General features: G+C 47.7%; 1 protein-coding gene across 6 annotated transcripts in view; it reads left to right on the forward strand.

The window, feature by feature from the left end:
* The window catches only part of PMFBP1 (polyamine modulated factor 1 binding protein 1), an 87,904-nt gene that overhangs the window by 13,930 nt on the left and 47,968 nt on the right, over positions 1-26,006 (forward strand). For all 6 annotated transcript variants that reach the window (XM_081202552.1, XM_081202556.1, XM_081202551.1 and 3 more), the window contains exon 4: positions 25,257-25,324. In XM_081202552.1, coding sequence (XP_081058678.1) covers positions 25,257-25,324 — 68 coding nt within the window. The remainder of the gene's footprint in view (positions 1-25,256; positions 25,325-26,006) is intronic.

Consider the following 26,006-nt stretch of genomic DNA (forward strand, 5'->3'; position numbering starts at 1 on the left):
CTGCTTGCATCATCCCTGAGCACTAAATATGCTAGATGGGGCTGATGCGAGTTGTAGTTAGAAACATCCGGAGGGCACCCGGTTAAGGAAGCCTGGAACAGAAAATACAAGCCTTTTGGAGGAAGAGTTAGGGGGGTTTTGCCAAGGGGAATCTTGCCTTGCCAGCCTTTCTGGAGTTCTTTGAGAGGGTTGGTATACAGAGAGATCCCAGTAAACTTTTTGTGTTTGGACCTCCAAGTGGCTTTTGGCAGACTCCATCCCCAAAGGCTTCAGTACTGGAATAAGAGAACAGGCCTTGCTTTGCTATCAGTAACTGCTTAGAGAGACAGCATAGGAATAAATGGACAGGTTCTGCAGTAGAGGCAAGGCGGGAGTGGGGTCACCTGAGGACCTGTTTTGGAACCAGGCTATGTCACTGATTCACAAATAAACTGGAGGCTGGAGTGAGTGGTGAGATGACCAGTTTGGCAGATGACTCCAAACTACTTCAGGAGGGTAAAGACTTGCACAAATTACAAACAACTCCAAAGGGAGTTCCTGCCAGCTAAGCAGAGGTGCCATTTAGTGTAAGTCAACCTGAATTTCTGTGTATTGGGGGGAAATAATCCTTAATGTTCATATAAGACCCTGATAGGGTCTTAAAGTGGGGTCTTAAACTGACTTTCTAAGGAAGTATTGGGACTGGAGTGATGTAAAGTTCAGTGCAAAATCCAGTTCTGTATGTAGCTGGGGTGGGTGGGAAAGGCAAATGTCAAGCTGGGGCCTGGAAAGGATGTGTCCAAGGAGCTTAATGGCTTTATGTTCATCTCTGGCACTGCTGCAGTTGTGCACCTTTCTGGTTGTCCCTTCTCAAAAGAATGCAGTGGAGCAGGAAAGGGCAACCTGAGTGATCAGGAGGTTAGAGCACCTTCTGTATGAGGTGCAATTAAAGCCTTTAATGGTTTTTAGATTAGAAAAGAAAGAGCTTAATAGAAGTTCAGTGAATTATGCATCATGTGCAGAACATGGAACAGAGAGGAGTTTTTCTCCCTTTCTTATTAGAACTTGGGCCCCACCAATGAAAGGATTAACAGATGATGGTATGTCTTTACACAATGCAGTTCACTTGTGGAATTCCTGAGATGGGATGCTGTGGTAGATGCTGGTTTTTTCCTGGCTTGAAAAGTGGATTCAGCAAAGTCTTGGAGTTGAATTCTCTGGATTCTGTTCAACTAAAGTTTACTCAGTATTGACCTGTTGAAATTAATGGATCAAATTTACCATAGTCATATTCCTTAATTTCAGTGGGTCTACTCTGAGTAAAGCTTAGATGAATTCTACCACCCCCCTCTACAACTCTTGGTCATTGCAGCTCCATGTTCAGAGGCAACATACCTCCAAGTACTCATTGCTAGAGAGCAGAAGGAGGAGGACCCCCTCTGTTTGTGGGATGGTAGGCTTGGGAAGACTTGCCTTATTCTCACATCCAGCAAGCTGTGCTTCTCTATCAACTCTGCTTTGTCTCTTCAGCTTATTGCACATGCCCTTTTCCTCTCTTGTCCCATCAGTTACTGTGCTTTTCCCCTTTCAGTTTCCTTGCCTTTCCTCCCAACCAACCCACTGCAGAAATCATTTTCTGTCCCACTAGCATTCTGGGATCGCCCTCAAACCTACAGTAACCTCCCTGGTTTTTCTTTTCCCTCTCTTTTCACAGGTTCTTCTGAACCTCTCTACATCTTTTCCCTGTTTCAGTCGGTCTTTCTGAACCCCCTTCTCTTGTTCTACAGGTCTTTTGGCAAGCCTCCTCCCTCATTTCTCTTTCTTCCGGTAGCTGTCAACTCATGGGGGGAGGCATAGAAATTAGCAGGTTAACCTTTTCACATCATGAAGATGAGTCACTTGTACATCAAATTACAGCTCCGATGACCAATGGAAAAGCTGGAAACCCTGCTCTTTCCCCACCAGACAGGACTTTCTCTCCTTAGAGCTCTCAATTTCCACCCTTTCTCCCCCCCTTTTTTCCCTCTCTGTCCTCCACTCCACCTTACGCCTCCTCCTCTTCCTCTTTCCTGAGTTTGGCAACAAAGGCAGCTTCCCCTTTCCCAGCACTTAACCTGGTGCAGGAATCTCTGCCCCAGTTGAATAGAACCACTGGCCTTTTCTCTGCTACATGCCCTTAGGCAGAAAAAGGGCAGCCTGTAGATGGGCCTGTGTGTGTGCTGACCCCACAGATTGGACTGCGAATGACAGGACCCATGGGCCAGTCTTCCCATCTCCCCCTCTTGGAGAATCTTGTCCCTTACTGCAGCAAATGACTGTTGCCTGATTCATAAGGTTGGGAGAAATGTGAATCCAGGTTGCAGGGTGAGAGGGGCCAGCAGGGTGTTCCTGCCCTTCCCAAAGCTTTGGAGTGCTAGGTAGACCATAGCAGATGGCAAACAGAAAACTGAGCTAAGAAGAAAATGTGAGAAAGAAAACTCAAATTTGTTGATTACACACACACACACACACACACATATATATACACACACACACACACACACACACACACACTCTTTAATTGCGTGCGCACACACACACACTATGGCCAAACACATACTGACAAAGTCTTCATCAGAAGCCTTGTGTCCTTTAAAACATAATAGCTGGACAATTTGATAACTGCTTATTGGAGGAGGACCAAACCCTCAACTGCAACCATTTTTTTATGTATAGGAGTTCTGAATGAACACTTCAGCCCCCTGCTGACGTCCTTTATTCTATGCATTCCTGGTTATTTGTGCTGCTGATGGTATAGGAGTGCTTATCTACCTGACCCTGCTTTCAATATCTTTGTGCCTCAAAAGTTTTGGGGTGGACATACAGCTTCTTTTCCAGACAGTGCATGTCCCGTGGCTTCCTGGTGAAATCCTGCTTTTGTTGCACTATAACACAGGGGTGTATCCGGATGGCAGTAATGCAGCAACCCTGAGGAAGTGTTGCAGAACAACCAAAGTAGAATGATGTGTGGTTGGCCCAATATAAATCCACCACTGTTAGGCTATTATTGTGCCAATGACATGTTGCATAATACAGCTGCAAAAAACCGTCAGTCTGGGGTCCCAAAATGGTTCCTCAGCAGTCGCCTAAAGTTGTCCCATTCTCTTTCCATGGCTCTGGGGAAAGGAGTGTGGGACAAGGGCTTTTAGCTTCCTTGGGTGTCTGCTGTCTCCTTCCTATCCCACACTGCTGCAAGGGTAAGGGCAACTCCTGACAGGCTTGAAAAGTGCCTTGTTTGTTGTTGTTGGGGTGTGTGTGTGTGTGTGTGTGTGTGTATGAGTGTGAGTGAGAATGGTGTAGGATGGTCAATAGTGGGTGCATGGCCACACGCTCAAAGAACCTCAGTGTTAACAGGTACTCTCAAATTAGTCATCTAGCAGAAAACGGACAGCAGCACATTGGCATGTTTGGAGGCCACACCTTGAATCCTTTCTTTAGGGTTTGTGCAGGTTTTAATTTGGCCTAAAGCCACAGAATTCCCCCTTCTTTCATGCATTTTAAGCCTCCCTGTGCTCAGGAAGATTCTGTTTCTCTAAGACAAGGGCAATCTTGTACTTGTTTTCCACTTTAAATAGTTCATTGTTTCCTAACCAAACTGTGGGGTCCATCAAAAGCTGGAAAGTGTGCAAAGGGCAGTTCTTGCTGCTCTGCCTACTGAGGCCCCTTCAATCAGTTCTCGCTTTCTCCTCAAATGAGTGGTTCTGTTGGCGAGTCAAAAGTTCCCCGGCATCTCAACTTGCACTGTAGGGGTAATGAGCTGCTCCTGCCCAGGAGCCTGCTTGGCCTGGCCTGCAGACAGCCATTTGCCCACTCTCTCCCAGGTAGGCAGCACTGGGTGAGCTCTTCTCTCTTCCCTTCTGTGCTTTGCTTTGCCTGCTGGTGCAATCCAGGATGTGGGGAGAGGCTGCACAGAGCTCCCTGGATTCCCAGAGCTATAGAGACACCTGCTGGGCAGTGCTGGGAGTGGCAGCAGGTGGCTGGAGCTGTATGCGCATGCCTGGCTCTTGCTTGGGTCTCCATCAGCTGGGCTTGTTTCTTTTGCCAAATGCCCACTTGGACCTATGACGGTGAGGGCAGTGGCTTCTGAATGGCAGCTGGCAAGAGAGCCTTCCTAACTGATTTGCAAGGTGTTGGCAGCAAACTCTGCTTTGTTCTGTCACAGGTGTCTGCTGGGATGGGTGGACCTTCAACCCAGCCTGCCCTGGCAAGTCCTGTGGCCAGCTCTCCCAGCCCTGCTCTGCCCTGTCAGCCCTGCCCTGAGGAAGCCTCTTTCCTAGTATGTGCTCTCCGTAGCTCTTTGGGTTTCAACTGCAGAACCAAGGGCTCATTTGGGGAGGGCAGGTTTCAGCTTCTCAGTATGACTGGTGGTTCCTTGAACCAGTAAGAGAAGTGTGGGAGTTCAGCCCTTTGGGGTTTTTTATATTATTTTTATTTTCCCACCTATGTGCTAAGGAGGAATAATAAGCCGAAAATTCCTCTCTACCTGATTATCAAAGTAGCAGAATAGCTGTCCCCTTGCAACCCCAGGGTGTGGTTTGTCTGGGTAGGCTTCTCTCTTGTGGGGGGGGGGCAGTGGGCCTGCACCAATTTGCTGGTGTGGACTGAAGCAATTGCCTGAAATGGCAGAGGGGAGGCATGAAAGGCACCCCAGTGGTTTCTCTAGCTGAGGAACTGGTGTCTGGATTGGTATGGGGGTGGGGTGCCTGTATGAGGTGGCAGAAATGCAATTTGGGCAGAAATTGAATTCCTCTGATAAGGAATTCAGAAGCAGCTGCCGCCGCTGCCTCATTCACTCAGCAGCCGAATAATCATATGCGCTTTAATAATCTTTATTTTACAGGAGTATGTTGCCAGGGCAACGGAATGTAAGCAGCAGAACGGCCCCTTGCCGCTCTCAAAGGCAAATCTGCAGAAAGAGATTCTCTTGCTGCCTCTTCCCCCCCCCCCCAGCCCCCTCTCTTTCAGTGTAATGATGGCTCTTATTTTTCATGCGCTGATTTCATAATCGCCTAGAAGGGTCCCTTTCCCCGTTTCCTTTATTTATGTCTGAGGACAGGCCTGGGCAGATGCCTAGAAGCATCCCAGCTGTGGGGGGGGGGGCAGCAAGCAAGCTATTGGGCTGGGGAAGGGGGAATTAATCAGACAGCCTCTTGCTATGCCTTTCCTCCCCGGTGCTGTTTGCCTTCCACTCAGCCCAACCAGGTGATTGTCGGGGTCAGGGAGAAGTCAGGAACTGATTGCATTAATTGGAAATTATTGGCTAGGTGCATATTTGGTGTGTTGGGTTGGGAGGGGTCTTTAGAACAGGGCAAATTGAATCACAGTCAGGAGAATAATGAGGCCCCCAGGCCGCAAGCTCTGCAAAGGGCGCCCTCCTTCCAGAGTGTTTCCTATAATGGATTCTGCTCTCTTGCTGGAAAGGTGACGTCTCCCCCGCCACCGCCGCCGCCAAAAAAGACGTAGGCATCTTGATTAGGTGATCTGGGAAATTGTCTGGTTTGGAAACATTTAAAATGTTGGGTCCCTGGAGCTGTAGATCCCCCATCTAGACAGCCGATGCTGGGGCTGCTCATCAGTCTCCTGCCTGCCACTCCAGGTGCCAAGGGCCAGGCTTTGGATTCAGAGCCAGTGAAAAAGAGTCAGGCCCTGCAGAGGAGGATGAAGCTTCTGCCCACGTGCAGTTGGTGGGCTAGAGCAGAGGTCACTCTGTTTCCCCTGCGCTGGAATCAAAGGGATCATGGAGGTCATGATGTGCTTCAACCCCCTCCTCAATGTTCTTCCACTATCAAGCAGCTCTTTCTCTTAGGAAGCTTCTTCTGATCTTTAGCCAAAATTAGCTTCCTTGCCATTTTCACTCATGAGTCCCTGTCCTGTCCTCTGAAGCAACAGAGAACAAGAGTCGACTGCACCTTCAGATGTTTGAAATACCTGCTGTCACCTGCCTCATTCACCTTCTCTCTTCCACGCTAAGCATGCCCAGCAGTTCTTTCAACTGTTTATAGCAGAGCTTTGTTCCCTTGCCACCCTTCTCTTGACACACTACAGTTTGTGCATGCTCTCCTTAAAATATAGTGCCCAGAACTGTACACGTTACTCTAGATGCAGGTCTGAGCAGCACAGAATTCAGCAGAACTATGACTTCCCATGATCTAGATACTTTCCCCTCCATTGGCCACTTAATAATATTTCTCCCCATTGTAACAATTGTAATGCACTGTGCTAGATGCTGTGTGGGTTTTTTAATTGTATTTTTATTGCTTGTTTTTTCTTTTATTATATTACAATTTGCATTCAATAAAATTCAATTTGTAATGCAATGGAATACAATATAAGAAATGGAAGTAGGAATGTAAATTCAGTTTAAAATTAATATAAATACTTAATGCAGACATGCTGTGGACCACAGTTTGGGAACTCCTGACCTAGATGTGATGCTTTTATTAATGCAACCTAGGCCTATGTTTGCTTTTTTTAAGCATCTGTGTTGGGCTGCTTGCTCATTTTTGGCTTGAACAGCCTCTGTACCCAGATCCTTTCCGCAGATCCTGCTGCCAAGCCAAGGCTCCCCCATCGTGTTCATGTTTCTTTGATTCTTTTGTTCTTAAGTGCAGGACTTCACGTTTATCTCTATTGAATTTTCTCTTGTTGGTTTCAGCCCAGTGTTCTCGCCTGTCAAGATCACTTTGGATCTGGCATCTGTCTTTTGTGCTGATGTCTCCCTCCCAGCTTTGTGTCACCTGCAAATTTGGTTAGAGTCCTCTCTACGTTTCCATCCAAGTCATTTGTAAAAAGGTTGAACAGCCCGGGGCTTTGCAAAGAGCCCTCTGGCACACCACATAAGACCTCGTTCCAGTTTGAGGCAGAGCCATTCATGAGCCCTTGCTGGATATGGTTGCTCAGCCAGCTAACAGAAGAGAGGCAGGACAGAGCAGCGGCACAAGTGGGGTGGGGTGAGGAGAGCTCATGTTCGGCTGATTGTGACCCTTTCTAGGTAGAGCTGCTCTCCCCAAGGTGCCCTGTCTGTGGGCCAGCTCTTTGGGCTTTTCTGGGAATCCCTGCTTGGAAGCCTTCTAAGCCCCCCTGGCCGCTTCTGCTGCTGAAAGGATATCCTCCACCACTCTCCCCACATAGTGCTCGCAGCCCATCTGATTTGCTTAAATGCTGTGGGGAAGAGCATTAGCACATTTTCCATGCCAGATGTGCACCCGAGCCTGTCCCCTCTTTCCCAGGATAGCTGCGTAACTAAACTGAGGTAGGGAGAAGGTGGGAGGTATGATTTGTGCTTTGCTCTAAGCCTCCTATTCTGTCTCCTGGCTTCTGCTGTTCTCATTGTTCCTCTCCAGTCAAATGGTAGATAGCAGAAAAGCACATTACTTGTGAAAAACAATGAACTGTAACATTCAAAAAGCGGGACATGGTGTGTGTTGCGAACTACGTTTGCCATGACTTGGAATTTTATGGCCTGCTGAACTGCACTCTAAAATTCTGTATGCTCCTGAAAAGCTACAAAATATAAACTGAATCACAGTTTAAAACAAAGATGATTTTTCACAGTTGCCACAGATCAAGAACTATATTGGAGTACTATTAAGCTTTTTGCTTGAAGTCTCTGATTTCCCATCCAATAATTGGTAGCACCTTCTCTGGCCTGAATAGGGTGACTCAGTTGTGCTCAACTTGATCCCTCCCTCCCCCAAACCCAGCAAGTGTTCCATGTTTGCTCACTCTGCGGTGGAATGCAAATCCAAAGGCTGTTTAAATCTGCCACTCCTAGAGCATTTGTGGGGAGGTTCCTGGTTAGCCACTGTGAGGTCACCTTGCTTGAAACAGCCTGTCCAGTACTGAGGAGATATTTCCTCCTGCCTGTGTAGCAATGGCTGCTCTTTTTTCCATTTTGGATTAGAGGCCTGGCCAAGATCAGATGTGAACGTCCAGACTGAGCATAGAGCCTTCTCTTCCTCACAGGGTACGTTGGAGCATGGCTGTTCATGGCAGAGGGAATAAATGGCTTGGTTGAGAGAAGGCATCTTTCACCAGCCCACCCCCTTGAAGAGCCAGTTGTGCTCGGAGCAGCGGCGTAGCGTGGGTTATCAGCACCCGGGGCAAGGCAAGTAATTTGCGCCCCCTAACCCGGGGCAAGGCAAGTAATTTGCGCCCCCTAACCCCTAACCATGGTCATTAATACTGACGGCTCTACTCTGGGGCAAACGTCGTGGTGACTACTGCCCTCCGTGGTGTTGTTTTTGCAATTAAAGGACCCCTGCCTCAAATAAAGCATCTTGGGGATTGGGGACTGGGATTTGCCAAGGGAGCTGGAAATTGCAGTTCAGTGGCGGGTCAGGGGGAGAGGGTCCCTTCCGCGTCTGGGTGCCACGGGCCCCTTTGCGCCAAGACGCGCGTCTTTGGGCGTTGCGGCGCAGCCTTCTTGGTCTCCCTCCCCGGCCCGGCTAGTCCCGACGCGGCTTCTTTCTGGCGCGGGGAGGGGGCGGCTCTGGGGCCAGTGCATCGGCCGGCTTCCGGCGCGGGTGGGGGGCTGGTGGGGGGCTGGTGGGCGGTCTTGGCGCGCAGGCACTAGAGCGCCGCCGATGGCGCGTTTGGCGGGCTGCGCGCGTCCAGACAGCGACCCGAGCCTGGGCGGCGTGGCGCTTGGTGCCGGAGCCTACGCCCGCAGCGCCCCGTCGGGAGACCCGGCCGGAAGGAGCCTCGAGCCGGCTGTCGGACGCGGTTGAAGCAGCCAGGCGGCGGCGGCTCCTCGGCGACTCCACGCGGCCAGCCCAGCGCGCTGGCCGAGCCCCGCAGGCGAACGCTGCCCGTCGGTGAGGAGGGGCTGCCTGGCGCGCCCTCCGCGGCCCTGACGCGCGGGGACCGCGGCGAGCGCTGAGAGCCGCTGCCAGCTCGTCGGTTCCACGAGACATGGGGCTCTGCTACAGCCTGCGCCCGAGGCTCTTCGGCGACTCCGGAGGCAGCGAGCGCGCCCCCCCCCCCGAAGTTGTGCCCGGTGCGGCCGGCCCCCCCTGCACCCCCCACGCTACGCCACTGGCTCGGAGCAGCCTGGGATTTGGAGGGTGGCTGTTCCATTTCCTTCCTCCTCTTCTACTTGGGAGCTGTCTTTGTCTCTGGAACATGGACCATGCAACTTAATAAATGAATTCACCAATCTCAAGCTCAGCTCTTTTTCAAAAAGGCTTGGCGACTCTTCATGCCTCCCATACAATTTCCAGCAGGCCCTCACAAGTCAGGGAATCCTGCCAGCAACATCCTCAGGCAGGCAGAGCCCTGGGATCCAGCAAGAGGAAAGCCCACCCCGAGTGGCATTTAATCCCAGTCAGCTAATTATAAACCATGGTGTCTTACACACATTTCCAGTAGGGAAAAATTGAGTGGTTCTCAACTGTTGCTGAGTTTGATTACCAGGATCAATATGCCATAGGATGTTTCGGAATCTGGAGCTGCAGGAAACCATGAGGTTGCGCTAGCTCAACGAGAATTGTTGGGCATCTCTTCCAGGCCTGGCCTGCCATACTGAGGCAAGGCCTACTGCATGGGGCAGTTCCTCTTGTCTCCAGCAGCACCCTGTAGACTAGTGTGTGGGCCAGGTTGTGGGGGGAAAGGCGAAAAATGAGTGGCAGGCTGGAAATGTAGCTTTTGCCACATTTGGTGCTTGGTGCATTATTGTCTGAAAGTCATGAGCCGGGTGTGCTCCTGATGTGGTGCTGTGGAGTCTGTGGCTCTTTGAGGTGCCATTTCTGGGGCAATGGAGTGTAAGAAAGTGGCTGTAGCCTCACCTCTCTTTTGCTGTTGTGTGCATGGGCCAAGAGTGATGCTCATAAGAGGGTCCTTGAGGCCACCATGTCAAGACTTGGCAAGGCCTCTCTTCCCTCCACTTACTTTGGAACTGTTCAAACTTTGTGTAAAGCAGCATGTTCAGTTGTGGGCCAGAAAGTCCAAAAAGAGAAAGAAGAGAAAGCCATTGAGATTTGGAAGGGAGGCAAAAGCAAGGATAACCAAGAGTCTGGAGCACAAAGTTTGAGGCCTGGCCCAGACCCTCCTGTCAACTTTCTGCCAATTCTGTTGGTCTTTTCTCTAAAACTGTTCTTTCTGGTGGGAGGGGTGTCACACCACTTCTTTTATTCTAACTACTCTTTCTTCATGGTCACCTGGTGGGCGGGATGTCACACAGTGCTACTTCCATCTCACCACTTATTTTATGTAGTAGGCATTGCCTCCAACACTTGCATCTGCCGCCTCCACTGTATGTGTTTTCTTCTCTCCCTGCACCCTGCTTGTGGGCACCACTGTGCCTTTCTCTTTCCTGCTATGCTGGGTACAGAACTGGAGCTTCAGAAATGGAGGCCGCCCCCACCCTTCCTACCACACAGTCCACCAGCACAGACCCCTCTGCTTAATGCCTGTTGAATTCTGCGCTGTGTGCTAATGGGAGCCTGTACTCTGTAACAGGGTCACCAGGTGGAAGCAAAACTGCCCCTGAGCCCTCTGCATAGAGCTGGATCCAAATCAGAATACTGAAAAGCCTGGATGGTGTTTTTTAAAAAAATAATAATAATAATCCTTCCTTTTTAACAGCTTCAGAGCAAATCTCCCAAAGCAATTCCAGCCAAACTTCTAACATTTTAGATACATAAAAATTTTAGGGCTTGTGGTAGTGGAATTTGAATATTATTTATGGGTTTTCATTTTAAAGAGAAGAAAAATACAAAACTTTTTCCTTCCCCCTTTCTCTCTCTGCCCCCCCTTTTCATTCTTCATCTCCACAGAGGAGTTTAATTTTAAATGATAAATGTCGAAATTAGAGACCATCGAGAAAATCCAATTTAGTGAGGAGTTTTAAAAATCCCATAATAAACGCCGAGTGAAATGTATGATTTAATGCGGGGCACCAATGGCTGCTATTATGTGCTATTAGCAAAGCGGGGCTGAGAGGGAGTCTTTATCACTGGCTGATGCTGGCTGGCCCGGCCTTTCCTCCTGCTATTGATTTGTAGCCGCTTGTCATAATGACATCGGGAAGCAATGAATGGAAGATGGGCTTTTGATAGGGTTGAGGGGGGCATGGGGGGAGAGCAAAAATTCAGCAAGTTTTCTATCTCTTCTGCCTGATTAGATTTTTTCCCCTGTTCTTTTAAGAGCTTTCACATTCCAATAAAAATGCTAAACCAGCTCTGAAGCAGAATTGTTAGGGAGTAAATAGCTCATCGCTTTTAAAGGGGGAAGAGCAACATCTCGACAGCTCTGCTGACCTCACAGCATTTGAATCTGAAGAATGCTTCTCGTCTTGTGAAATGGAGGTGGCTGCTGGAGGCATCTTCGCCAGGGGCTTGTAGGCAGATCTCATAAACATGGTGGAGAGGGAGGGGCATTATGTGAGAAACCCAGCTAATTGCCCACAAAACGGACAAGGGGCCCTCCTTTAAAAAGGCTGGGCACTTCCAAGGCATTGCAGCATGGGGAAATCTCATGTTCACATCTGCTGGGGAGAATATTGAACCCTGGGTTGAGAAAAGCAAGAAGATTCTTGCAGCTGTAGCGTCACTTGTGTCTTCAGGAATAAAGTGGTGCTGCCTCTTCCAGGAGGTGCTTCAAGTCTAGCTGTGGAGAGGAAGGGGCCACTGTGGGCTGGCTGTTGATCTACAACTGAAGCATGTCCCGCATCATGCAGCCACATCGAGGTCCCATTGTGAATGGATTTAAGATACTTTTGCGAACAGAAAGCCAAGACCCAGTGCTTTCCTGCAGCCTTGAGATAGCCTTGCAAGGAAGAACTGATTAAATGGTGGGCGCTTCAGGACAGATGAAAGGGAGGTTTACTCAGCACATAGTTAAATTATGGAATTCAGTTCCTCAGTATGCCTTAATGGCTGCAAACTTGGATTGCTTTGAAGGGGAATTAGATACACGCCTTGAGGGTAAGGCTCTCATGGTTACTTGTCATGGTGGCTGCTTGCCACTTCCAGGGAGGCAGCCTGCCTCTGAACACCAATTGCTGGGGAGGCCAAGTGAGGAAGGTACTCTTGGGCTTGTAAGTTTCCCAGGGAGAAGAATGCCAGACTAGAGGGTCCCCCTTTGGCCTGATCCAGCTTCAGGGCTGCTCTTAGATGCCCTTGCAAGCTGCTTATGTCATGGCCTAGCCAGGACATGGCTCTAAAGGGCATTACTGCTACATTTCCAGTTCCTTGAAGCCTGCTTCCTTGCCTGGTCCCCTGGAGGTGGGCTCTTCTTGCTGAGACCCAAGCCAGTTGCTATTTGACATGTCTGTCGTAAAGCAACTGGATTGCTGTCCTCCTCCCATAAGGAGCAGGTGAAGGACCACATTTTGCCACCTTGCCCACAAGGATATCATGGGGGAACATTGTCAAGTGCTTTGCAGAAATTAAGATATGCTTTGTCCACAGTGGTCCCATGGTCTGCCTGTTTAGTAATTCCATGAGAAATGGAGATTAAGGATGGGCTTGCATGGCGATTACTCTATAAAACTCTCATTGGCTTCTGTTATACAATGCAGTTTTATTTTCTAGATACCCCCGGCCTACTGTTATAGCCAGACTGTGGTCATTCATTATTAGACTAAAATACTTGTATTCTGTTGCTCCCGTTTGGCATTGTGTGTGTGTGTGAGGGGGGGGGAGGGAGATGCATCACAAAGTGGGGACATGGGAGCTCCCATTTGGAGAGGAAGTCTTTTGGGCTGTGCAGCAGGCCCAGCGCTCAACAACCTGGACTCTTCTCTAGCCCTTTTTGACTCCATTAGCAGCAGTCAAGGGAGGCTTCCTGCAGTAACCCAGATAGGCTCCTGCAACTCGGGGGCCTCTGCTGCTGCTGGCGCAGTGCTTCTCTCACACGCTTGTGTTCTCCATACTTGATCAATCACTGACAGCCTCATTGTTTTATAATGCCCCTCTCAGCACGCTGTTTTCAACCCACCGCCCTGCTTGCTTTATAGTCTATAAATATTTAATTCTTTAATAAACTGCTTATGTGTAACACCAAATGACAGGTGTGTGTCGTTCCTCTCTTCCATGGTGCATCTGTTTGCAAAACAGTGTTCTGCTCTCTCTCTCGGCAAGAGCCACAATGCCTCTTAGCCATCTGCAGCTTTGCTCTTGGAGTCTGGAGTCTATTGGCCTTCAGAAGGTGGTGCTGGGCTCACTTCTGAGCATGCTTCTACTTGGGGGGGTGGTGGAGGGCCATTTGCTCTTGCCCCAGATTGGCCTCTATACAGCTTCTCTCAGCTGCTGCTGCTGCTGGGCTTTCTGTAAATCCCCCACCTCCCTGTTCTTTCTACACTGTAAGCTATGCGTGGAGGGGGCCCTATTCAAGGCCTTTGCTCCAACCATTTCCTTGGTGCTGCTGTCGCTGCTCAGTGTACTAACATCTAGACAGCCAAGTTTGGGGGCCCTGGCCTCACTTGTGGCACCTGAAAGACTAACAGTCTTTTAAAGGTGCAAGCTCTTTTGGACTATCCTCAGTTGCAAGGCTATGTACATGCGGTTTGCGGGGGCAGGATTGTAAATAGTGAGGTCAGAGTGAATTGAGATGCAGAAAAGTACAGAGATGCTGAAGCATCTTTAGCCAGTCCTGGCAGCTCCAGGGTCAGCAATCTAAATCTTTGGCTGAGAAACAAACAGAATGGTCAGCAGACCCTCCAGTTTGGGAAAAACAAAGCTGCCTCCCACCCCCACCACAGTTAACCCTGGTTACCTTTATTGCTGTGTTTTGACACTGTCATCTGTTCTAGAGCTTTTTGTTATATAAAACCTCTTCCTAAGCTAAACTTGCTGTTTGACCCTTCCTTATTTTAAAGGGTTTCCTTTTTGTGTCTATGGACACCTCAAAAGCCTTTGATGTGTTTACATAAGTTTATGAAGAGAAGGTACTCATACCTGATGTATTGGGTGATATGTAGGGAAATCTGGAGGGTCCCTTTTAACATGAGACCTCCACTGGGTGGGGAGGCAAGATTGCAGACAAAGCCCTACTGCCCATGAAAGAAGCTACACAGTGGATGCTGAAGCCAGGCCTGGGGCCAGTTTTGCCAGTTACTTAATACACACCTTTTCAACCCAGCCTTCAGATCTTTTTGATGAGGCTTTCAAGGCGGCTTTTTACTGAGTAGTCTATTATTAATATAATAATAACATACTGATGCTGATATTTAGAGCTGATGAGCTGGTTGTACAGTACTGTTTTTGATTAGCTGTTGCAGGTGAGGTATTTTATACTATTGCTTGTAAACTGCTTTGTGATTTTTAAGAAGAGGGGTGTATATGTGGAGTAAATGGAATTGGCAATGCTTTTCTGGAAGCATGAAGAGATGCTGTTTTCTGCAAGGGTCGTGGTATGTGGCTATAAACATGTTGTTGTTGTTGTTGTTGTTACTATTACATTTATTTATAACCCACATTTTCCCCAAACTGGGACTCAAGACAGGTTACACAAATTAAAAGAACACAAATAAAATACAAAAAGCTGAAAACATGTAAAAGATAATTGTTAAAAATTAATTAAACTCTAGTAGGGTTAACATAATATAAAAACAAATCTATTAAAATACAGATAAGAAAAACAGCACAGCACTATTAAAACCCACCCTTTCTTTTCTTTTCTTTTAAAAAAGCAGTTTCCAAAGGCCTGTCTGAATGCAACAGTCTTCACCTGCCAGCAGAAGGACAAGAAAAGGGAGCCAGTCTAGCTTCTCTAGGAAGGGATTTCCAAAGTCTGGGAGCAGCCGCCAAGAAGGCCCTCTCCAACATCCCCACGAAGCATGCCTGTGAGGGTGGTGGGACTGAGAAAAGAACTTTCCCCAAAACTCTCAGAGCCTGGTCAGGTTCACAGGAAAGAATACAGTCCTTCAAATAGCCTGGGCATAAGCCATGTAGGGCTTTATAGGTCATACCTAGCAATTTGAATTGTGCCCAGAAACAGATGGATAGCCAGTGGAGCTGTTGTAAAAATGGAGTTTTATGCTCCCTATAATCAACCTTGGTCAACCATCTGGCTGCAGCTCTTTGGGCCAGTTGAAGTTTCCAAGCACTTTTCAAAGGGAGCTCCATGTAGAGCATGTTATAGTAATCCAAACTGAAGATTGTGCCACCTCTCATCCCATCTGAATTAGGATGCTGTAGAACTGAAAAGGGCAACCAGGAAATATGTGGGAGTGGTCAGAGCCCCTGTCTTGGGAAGAAAGGCCAAAGAGATTGGGTCTTTTTAGTTTAGGGCAGGGGTCAGTAATTTTTTTCAGCAGATGGCCGATCCACTGTCCCTTAGACCTTGTGGGGGGCCAGACTATATTGGGGAGGGGGAATGAATGAATTCCTATGCCCCACAAAGAACCTAGAGATGCATTTTAAATAAAAGGACACATTCTACTCATGTAAAAACACGCTGATTCCCGGACCGTCTGCGGGTCGGATTTTGAAGGTGATTGGGCCAGATCCGGCCCCTGGGCCTTAGTTTGCCTACCCATGGTTTAGGGTTAGTAGGGCTGGAATGTGTTGCTGTGGAAATCATGCCTTTCCAGTCACCAGTTTCATATAGCAGAGATTTTTTTTTTATTTAAAGTTTATTTTATAGCACCCTTCATGATTTCAAATTTCAGGACAATGTGCAACATAAATCAATTATAGAAATAGACTTAAAACAGACTAAAACTTTCACATGTTTAAGTTGTGGGCATATGGAAGGTTTCAAATTGCCCAGGGTCACACTCCCATGCGGCTCACCTTCCATGGCAACTTGCTGGGTCAGTCTATTATATCAAATAGTGTGTATCTGAAGAAGTGTGCATGCACACGAAAGCTCATACCAAGAACTAACTCAGTTGGTCTTTAAGGTGCTACTGGAAGGATTTTTTTTATTTTTATTATATCAAATGCTAGAGTATTCCAGCACCTAGTCCAGGCGGGGGATAATCTCCATCTTGCTTGACAGGCATGGTCTGCCAGGCTTACCCATTTGGCCCACCACTTGCCACCTCTTTGGGGCAAGTCATGCCCATCTCTAAACCTGATGTCGTAAAGCTAAGGTGGGGCTTGGCTGACAGGGAAGAGTTTGCCTTAAACCTGCTTTTTGCAGCTCTCCAGACACCTGACAACTACCTGGTTATCAGGAGCCTTTGAAGCACTGGACTTCCAGTGAGAAATCATGGCTGTTTAAACATTTCCTGACAATGTTCCAAGTCAGAGATAATTAGGTGATGTTTAATGATAGCTATTGCCTATTGTATTATCTCTGAAGAACAGAGATAACAGGGATTAACTTCCAGTGTTCTGGAAGGACTGTTCTCCCATAGTGAGACTGAGAAATCTTCAAGGTGAATGACCAGGCAGCAGAAGAACTGCAATCTTGCCCAAACACCACTTAATAGCCCTAGGTGTCAGTCCTTAGGGCAAAGATCAGCTCAACCTCCCTTTCTTCAATCATTTCTGAAACTCCTATAAATTACTATAGAGACTCTCTCTCTGACCCAACAGCTGGTTTAAGACGAGATGCCATTAAAGGGCTCAAAACAAAACAAAAAAGCATGCTCTAATCCATGGGTAGGCAAACTAAGGCCCTGGGGCCGGATTCGGCCCAATCGCCTTCGAAATCCAGCCTGCGGACGGTCTGGGAATCAGCATGTTTTTATATGAGTAGAATGTGTCCTTTTATTTAAAATGCATCTCTGGGTTATTTGTGGGGCATTGGAATTTGTTCATTATTTTTTTCAAAATCTAGTCTGTCCCCCCCACAAGGTCTGAGGGACTGGTTGAAAAAGTTTGCTGACCCCTGCAAGTCTAATCGTACGTCCCAAAGAAAGTTGTTAAACATCTAAGAGATTCCCCAACTCAAAAAATTTCATCTTATTTTATTCTATTCTTAATCCTCAGTTTGACTGGAGAATGAGCTGCTTGTAATGTGAAACTATGTGACAGCTTGTTCTGAGAGTGGAATGTTAAGAATATAACTTCCTGATAAGCAAGGACTATGGATTTCAGGGAAAGCACTCAGTATAGGAAAAATACTGAAAAACACCCCACTGATTATTGGTGTCATGCAACAATTATTGAAGGAGCACTGAAAAGAACTAAAAGTGGAGATGCACAAAATGGTAAATGGAAAGGATTGGACAAAGTTGAGGCTGGAGAAAATATGCAGCCTTTGAGAAAGAATACTGGTGGTGGTTTGCCTGAGCAGTAGATTGTAATAGTTAAGCTTGAGGCTATGGATGATGAAATCGAGAGGACCTCCACATGCCTGAAGGAACTAAATGCTGGAGTCATGATGTTGGAGATGGGGAAGGAAACCACGGATGGAGAGACTAAGAAATATCCTAAGCTGGCAGAAATAGAGTTAGGAAAGAAATGACTATAAAATTTGAACTAAATCTAGAAGAAAAAATTATTAAGCCTCTCGCAACATTCTTGGAAAAATAATGGAAGAAGAGGAAATGGAAACTATGTTTTTTTAAAAAAGGTTAGGATGGAAAATGATGGCCAACAGAAAATAGGAAGATAAGGATCTGGGTGTGAAATAAGGATTATACACAAGTAAATAACTACGGATCATTTTTTCAATATATGACCACAGCAAAGAGACTCTTGAAGGAATAAAGACCAAGGATTTACTGTTTCTCAATACTGGAGGTAAAATTGTTATGTTAGTCTGGAAAACGACTGTTATTGACTTTTATCAATAGTAATAATCGAAGAACCTCTTTTGGACTTTTTGGAATTAAAAATGAATGAATTTGAAATGCCTAGACTTGAAGACTGGAAAAGCATTGCCTAGCAAATGGAGTTACAGGTAGGTAGCCATGTTGGTCTGCCGTGGTCGAAACAAAATAAAAAAATTCCTTCCAGTAGCACCTTAGAGACCAACTAAGTTTGTTATTGGTATGAGCTTTCATGTGCATGCACACTGGAGGAACACCTGGATACTACCCTGGAGTGAACATTTGAAAATTTTGAAGAACTCTTGTATATACAGCTGACAGGTGCATAGTTGGAAGTCCTTTTTTACTTATTTCTTTTTTTATATTCTGTTATTGTTATTTTTTTGGGATGTGGGTGGCGCTGTGGTCTAAACCACTGAGCCTAGGGCTTGCCGATCGGAAGGTTGGCAGTTTGAATCCCCGCGACGGGGTGAGCTCCCGTTGCTCTGTCCCAGCCCCTGCCAACCTAGCAGTTCGAAAGCACGTCAAAGTGCAAGGTACCGCTCCGGCAGGAAGGTAAACAGCATTTCCGTGTGCTGCTCTGGTTTTGCCAGAAGTGGCTTTGTCATACTAGCCACATGACCCAGAAAAACTGCGGACAAACGCCGGCTCCCTTGGCCAGTAAAGCGAGATGAGCACCACAACCCCAGAGTCGTTCACGACTGGACTTAACTGTCAGAGGTCCTTTACCTTTACCTTTTTTTGTTGTTATTTTTTACTCCTTTAATATTTTTACTTCCTTGTTATTTTTTCTTTTTTGCTTTGTTTTGGCTTCTGCTTTGCTTTGTTTCTATGTGTTTTTTGTTATCCTCTACTCAGGGTTAATGAGGGGTTTGCATACAGATGAAGGTGATGGATGGTTGTTGAAGGACCCTGTGTGAGAGGCAGGGAAGGGAAGATCTCCTAGGGTGGGAGGCTGGGTGAAGAAAGGGAATCTCCCAGGGGAGAGCTGGGAGGGTTCACCTTTTTCTGTTTGGGACAATTTAAGATCTCCCAGTGAGAGAGAACTTTGCATTCTTCTTTTTCTTTTCCTTTGTTTTTGTTTAGATTAGTTTGTTTTGTGTTGCATTGCATTATGAAAGGTCTTATTAAATTCTTACGGGTGGTGGGGGAGAGGAACCTTTGAAGCATTGCACAAAGGAGAACCTAGTGCGAAGACAGGATCATTCTCCTTTTACATCATCCATTGCAAAGGGAGAGCAATCCTGCTTAGTGCTGGGCTTGGTTGCACTTTTCTGTTACGCAGGGAGGGGAGTGGCACCCACTCAAAGGAGACTGCTGCACACCCACTTAAAGGAGAAGCAGAGCAAAATACAGTTTGAAACGTCTTCCTCTTTGCCAGCTTAACAGAAAAGTGCAGTGTACATGTACACACACCACACAATGGCTCTCTCATTCCTCATTCCTCCAAATTGTGAGACATCCACATTTGCAGAACTGGTCTGAAATATAATGTCTTCCATTCATCCTATGTCTTCATGTGGATATCTTTTGGTGAGCGGTTGTATTTATATTTCAAGGGGATGTCCATGATGCCATATGTGATACCTATGATAATAGTGTCAGATTGTCTTCTGGTTTTTGTAATCTGGGGGAGGGGGGAAATGCCTCTAAAGGCTGGATTAAATTTAAGGAGCATGGCTGAACTACCATCTTATTTTTAAATACAAGGTGGCCATGGGTTTCTCTCATTTAAAAGCAAAACAAAAAAGAGAACCCCCAACTACTTCATATTTAAAGCTAATATAAAAAATGACCTTCCCAAGGAAAGGTGTGGCATACCTACATCTCCCCACTTGGTGGTTGGTAGTGATGGTGAATGATCCCATTAGAGTTGTCCCAACTTGAGAGCATAAGGCCAGTGGGGTTGGGCTCTGTCTAGCTCAGCAAAGAGAGGTTTGGGGAATATTCCAAAATATTCCTGTAAAGATGCAATTGTCCAAATATCTGTGCAAGTGGCCTCAGTAACCCTAGAGAAGACTATGTAAGAGAAGATCTCTTGGGTCATTTGCCAACTTTGGGATACATATTACTGACTCCTGCAATATGCAGCTGATAGTGGAGAATGTGTGGTTTTGCAGATTTTGCATCATGTGCATTAGATGGTGAAAGGACATAACAGGTTTATTCATTGTGTAGAGAAAGCACATCCTCATAATATTACAACTAGGGACCATGCAGTGAAACTGACTGACTGGCATAGCATTTAGGACAGCCAAAGGAAGGAACTTCTTTAATAACTAAAGGTTAACTTGTGGAATTCACTGCTTCAAAATGTGGTGAAAGCCACTGCTTTATATGGCTTTGAAATGGGGATAGAGTGATCAAATCTGGTCAGCTTTTTGCAGCAGACTGACCCAGTTCAATGTTTCCTGAACTTGCCTACAGCTCAGCTCTCAGCCATATTTCACACTTTTCTGGGTTTTGTGATTCTGTTTTGGTCCTGAGAAGTGTGTGTGAAAATACTTATTTTATGTTAAGATGTATACAACTTGTCTCTTTTAGGAGGAACAGTGCAGTGAAATGCATCTAAAACATGTGTTTTATGGGAAGATTGTGTACAAAATGTGTACAATTCACATGTGGATCTTTTGTATATTCTTTTGGAAAGTGTGCAAAAATCCAAACAGAAAAGGCTCATGTTTGAGCCCCAGGGAAATTGACCTGAGACAGACGTAGACTGGTCCATCCGCCTCTACCCTGAAAGAGCATTAGGCAAATTCATGGAAGAGAATATCAGGCCTGTTGGTATGAATGGTTCTGTGCAATTTCTATGCAATTTCTATATTTAGGGGTGTCGGCCCCTAAATATCTTATTTGGTCACTGCCAGTCAGAGCAGGTGATATTATTGGGCTGACACAAAAGAAGGCAGCTGTCTGTCCCTCCATCACTCCAATCAGTATAGGTTTAGAATCTATGGAGATTGTCTTATTTTGTCCTCCCAACAGCCCAAACATATGGCACAGGGACCAAGACCCCTGAGGGGTTTGAACCCAAGACCAGTGTTACCTAGATCCACTGCATCATGTGGACAGATCCTTCACTGTCTCCTTGATCCTTGCCCATCCTGGCTGATAAAAGCGAGCCAGGAAGGGCTGGGCAATGGGCTCTGCGGGGTGGTGAATGCTTCCCTCTGTGAGGGAGCCTTCCCAGACCCGCTGAAAGAGGAGGTCATTAAACCGCTTCTTAAAAAAAACATCTTTAGACCCAGCCAATTTGGCCAACTATCGCCCAGTCTCAAATTTACCATTCTTGGGCAAGGTGATTGAGCGGGTGGTTGCCAGACAACTCCAAGCACGCCTGGAGGATGCGGACCATTTGGATCCCTTCCAATCGGGATTCAGGCCTCACCATGGGACTGAAACTGCCTTGGTCGCGCTGGTTGATGATCTCTGGCGGGCTAGGGACAAGGGTGAGAGCTGTTTCCTAGTTCTGCTGGATCTCTCAGCGGCCTTTGACACCATCGACCATAACATCCTTCTGGACCGTCTAGAGGGGCTGGGAGCTGGGGGCACTGTTATACGGTGGTTCCGCTCTTTTCTCCTGGGCCGTGTCCAGAAAGTGGGGGGGGGGTGAGTGTTCAGACCCCTGGGCTCCCACTTGTGGGGTGCCTCAGGGTTCCGTCCTCTCCCCCATGCTTTTTAATATCTATATGAAGCCGCTGGGAGAGATCATCAGGGGGTTTGGGCTGGGTGTTCATCAGTATGCAGATGACACCCAGCTCTACCTCTCCTTTAAATCAGAACCAGTGAAGGCGGTGAAGGTCCTGTGTGAGTGCCTGGAGGCTGTTGGAGGATGAATGGCGGCTAACAGATTGAGGTTGAATCCTGACAAGACAGAAGTACTGTTTTTGGGGGACAGGGGGCGGGCGGGTGTGGGGGATTCCCTGGTCCTGAATGGGGTAACTGTGCCCCTGAAGGACCAGGTGCGCAGCCTGGGAGTCATTTTGGACTCACAGCTGTCCATGGCGGCACAGGTTAATTCTGTGTCCAGGGCAGCTGTCTACCAGCTCCACCTGGTACGCAGGCTAAGACCCTACCTGCCCGCGGACTGTCTTGCCAGAGTGGTGCGTGCTCTAGTTATCTCCCGCTTGGACTACTGCAACGCGCTCTACGTGGGGCTACCTTTGAAGGTGACCCGGAAACTGCAATTAATCCAGAATGCGGCAGCTAGACTGGTGACTGGGAGTGGCCGCCGGGACCACATAACACCGGTTCTGAGAGATCTGCATTGGCTCCCAGTACGTTTCCGAGCACAATTCAAAGTGTTGGTGCTGACCTTTAAAGCCCTAAACGGCCTCAGTCCAGTATACCTGAAGGAGCGTCTCCACCCCCATCGTTCAGCCCGGACACTGAGATCCAGCGCCGAGGGCCTTCTGGCGGTTCCCTCATTGTGAGAAGTAAGGTTACAGGGAACCAGGCAGAGGGCCTTCTCAGTAGTGCCGCCTGCCCTGTGGAACGCCCTCCCAGCAGATGTCAAAGCAATAAACAACTATTTTACTTTTAAAAGTCATCTGAAGGCAGCCCTCTTTAGGGAAGTTTTTAATGTTTGATGCTGTACTGTTTTTAATATTCAGTTGGAAGCTGCCCAGAGTGACTGGGGAAACCCAGCCAGATGGGCGGGGTATAAATAATAAATTATTATTATTATTATTATTATTATTATTATTATTATTATTATTATTATTATTATTATTATTATTATTATTATTATCTCTTTGGATTCCTTTTCAGTAGACTTCTTTTTGGTTTAATGTGGGTTTTTTTTACTTATTTTAAAAATAAAAAAGGAATCCCTTGTAATCTTCTCAGATATTTCTGGTGTTTGTGTGGCTAGATAATGGGTGGGTGGAGAAGCTTTGGCCCTTTAGCTGTTGCTGAACTACAAGTCCCATCACCCTTAGCCATTGGCCATGCTTGCTGTGGCTATTGTTCAGCAGCATCTGGAGGGCCTGGAGGTTCCTCACCCCTGGCGTAATTCTAATATTTTGTCTGTTCCAAAATAAGCTGTGTGGCAACCCTGCTTTGGACTCCATGATGCTGCTTCCATCCCTTTGGACTTTGTGGTGCCATCTCTGCTTTGCAATTTCTTTGTAACTTAAAAACAACAGGTGGGCCCTCTGAAGGGACTTGACCCTAGCCCCATTTTACTCCCTTTGGTTTCCTTTCCTTTCCAGGGGCAGTATATCAGTCACTGCCTGCGCTGTGTGGGCCTCTTTTATTCACCTTGAGCAGGACAGTGACCCCCAAATCCAGGTGTGGGAAAGGATGATGGGGGTCTCTAATTCAGCCCCACTTGCTAGCTTCCTCGGTCCACCTCTGGGGAATCTGCTTGTCATGGGAGTGGGCAGAGTCCTCAGAGGTATGGGTGCCTTGGGCCCCAGCTTGCCTTCTTTCCAGCAGCCATTGCTCGTCTTTGGCCTGGTCCAAGTTTCACCCTCAGCAGCTCCTGTGGAACCAGTGCTGCTGCCTCGTCTCCCTTCTCCTTGTGAGGCTTCTCTGCATCCGCTGTGGAAATGCCAGTCCAGGCTGGAGCAGCGCTGAAAGTCCCTTGCCCAGGAATGCCCCCAGAGCCTCCTAGTGAAACATGTGACTGGAAATGCCACGCTGTCTCAGCTGCCTTCTCTCCCCTGCCTGTTTCTCTGGGCGTGGCAGAGAGGCTCTTCCTCCCCTTGGCACGTTCAAAGTTGGCCTGCACTCCATGTGACTCATGACTCACCATCTCTTCCCTCCTCTCCACCAGTTCTGTTTCATTTGAATAAAGATAATTTATGTGGACATTCCTTCAGTCGGGTGTCTGTCATCATTCCTCCCCCTCCCTCTGTCCTAACACTGTTATTTCATTGATGCTTTGCGCCCCAATGGGGTCGTTATGCTTTTGCATATCATTATGTTTTTATGAAGAACAACAGCGACATCTGCATGTGCCGCAGCGCTATGGGCACAAGCAGAGGAAATGCAGCAAGCCCCCCCCCCCAAAAAAGACGGTGCTTTCCTAGTTCTGGCTGCCTTCAACTCCCTGTGCTGCCACCACTGCCACCAGCAGCTCCACCATCAACGGCACCCTCCCATTTCAACTCATCCGAATATTCATAGTTGCCCAAGAGGGAAAGCTGGGAAAGGAGGGGGGTAAATTCTGCTATCTAAAATTCTCCAGTCAAGTTCTGCTTGTGAGCCAAGAGCATGTCACCGTATGGCAGCTTGTGAAGCTGACAATGGTTGTTCTGCTGGCAGGAAAGCCCCTCCACCCCCAAAACCAACCAGCATCCGATGAAAAGCCAAAGGGAGCAGTGACAATCCTGCTGTTGTCTGCGTGTGATAAAAGCCCCCAATTAAGACGTTGGCCATGTCTAAGAGCCACAAAGAATCCCCTGTATTCAGCTGCAGCTGCCGCCACTGGTGCCTTCCTTGGCTGGCCAGTGCCAGGGCAAAAGGATCTCAGCCGGCAAGTAATTGATGAAGTGACTGAGTGGGGACACCAAAAGAAAAGCAAGCAGAGGAGGAAAACAGAGGAGACCCAACTGTTTGCTAATAAGAGGGTGGGCTGCAATTCCCGCATGGATATCTTTGCCCCCCCCCCCACACACACCCTTGACATCGTCTCCAGAATTAATCTGATCCCAAATGCCTGTGAAGAAGGGCAGACCTGCCAGGGCATTCCCCTGGAGCCAGCGATCCTCCTGGCAGCGCAAGTCAGGCTTGGCCTCAGTCCCCTCTTTGAAGGCTCCGCTGCTGGAATTGGAGGTATCCCAGGTTATATCCCACTTTCAAAGCTTTCCAAATGGAAGGCGGACTGAGGTCTGGCTCCTGGCATCTCAGGCAGATAGGCAGGCTTCTCGTTGCCCCCAACCCCCGCCCCTGCCCGCAACGTTGCCCCTCTCTTGGCTCACCATCCCCCTGTAGTTTGCCTTAATGATATGCAAATGAAATATGCATAAAACCATTCTACTGTATGATGATTAAACACTGGAGACATTAAGAGCCGTGCCTCGCGCTTTGACGGTGATATCCACTTTGCGGAGTTTGAGAAACCCAAGCTGCTGCTGGCCGGATGTGTGGAGGCTTGAGCGGGCACCGCGGGTGACCCAGCACCCATCTCTCGGCTGCTGCTTTTCCAGGAGGATCTCCCACCCCCCTTTTCGTCCTGCATTCCGTTTGTAATCCAGCCACGCGACTGCACCGGGCGATTAACAGAACACCCCTCTTTTCTCTTAACGTTTCAGAGCTCATTAGCAAAACGATTATTCCTCATTAAACGCAAAAGCTTGTTCATTAGAAGAAAAAAAGATGCCCAAAAGATGCCATTGCTGTTAATCCTGATGTCTGCCGCTTGGCAGTAAATCCTGTACCAGTATTTTCCATGCAAAAGAGATGCGTGCCAATCTCTGCTTTTCTCTTCAGTGGGTTTCTTTTCGGACGAAGAGGGGAAACAAACCCCCATTTAGCATATTTTGTAAATTCCCGTTAAGTGAGAAGCCAATTAATATTCCCGTGGCATGACTTTATTTTTGTGTCTTCCTTTTGTCTCCAGCACCCGTCCCTGGCTCAGCGCCCGATGCCAGCTGAAAGCCTTTCAGGATCCACAACAGCACAGACAGTGTAAGTAAGCAGCTTTGTTTTTCTACAAAGCAGCCCCAGAGAGCCTCCGGCGCCACAGAGTGGGACTCTGGACCTGGCCTGTCTGGGGTGCCACCTGGGCGTCAGGAGTAGCACCTTCCAGATCTCGCTCTGCTTTCAAGTTGGTGCAGATCTTAGTGGTATATATTCTCTCTCTTCCCCCCCTCTTTCTTTTTCTTTCTCCCCCCCCTACACACACACACACACACACACTCCATAGTGGATCTTGCAAAGGGCGTCCCATCGGCCCCATTCATCTCCCTGGTGATAGCAACGCATGGAAATAAATCTGCTACTGCTTCTGAAGAAGGGTGGGTGGGTGGGTTTGTTTGCTTTTTCTGGGTGGAGGGGGGAACATCTGTGTATACCTGGGTTAAAAGTGGCAAGTGTATACACGGGCATTCTCTCACTCACTCGCTCTCGCACACTTGTACTTTCTAACTTACACACGTGCACATACACAGGCATCAACATGTGTGTGCAAGCATGCACACATGGATAAAATCTGAGTGCATGCTCAAACGAGTGGGCATACAGGCACACCCGTCTTGTACATACCTATCTCTGTGTGTGCCAGTGTCTGTGCCTTCAGGTGCGCATTCACACGCAGCAGTCACGCGTCCATAGAGAAGCATTGCGAAATGTTCTCTCTCCAGCCCTGAAC

The sequence above is a fragment of the Podarcis bocagei genome (genome assembly GCF_964188305.1).
Source record: "Podarcis bocagei genome assembly, chromosome: 7".
In the NCBI taxonomy this organism is placed as follows: Eukaryota; Metazoa; Chordata; class Lepidosauria; order Squamata; family Lacertidae; genus Podarcis; species Podarcis bocagei.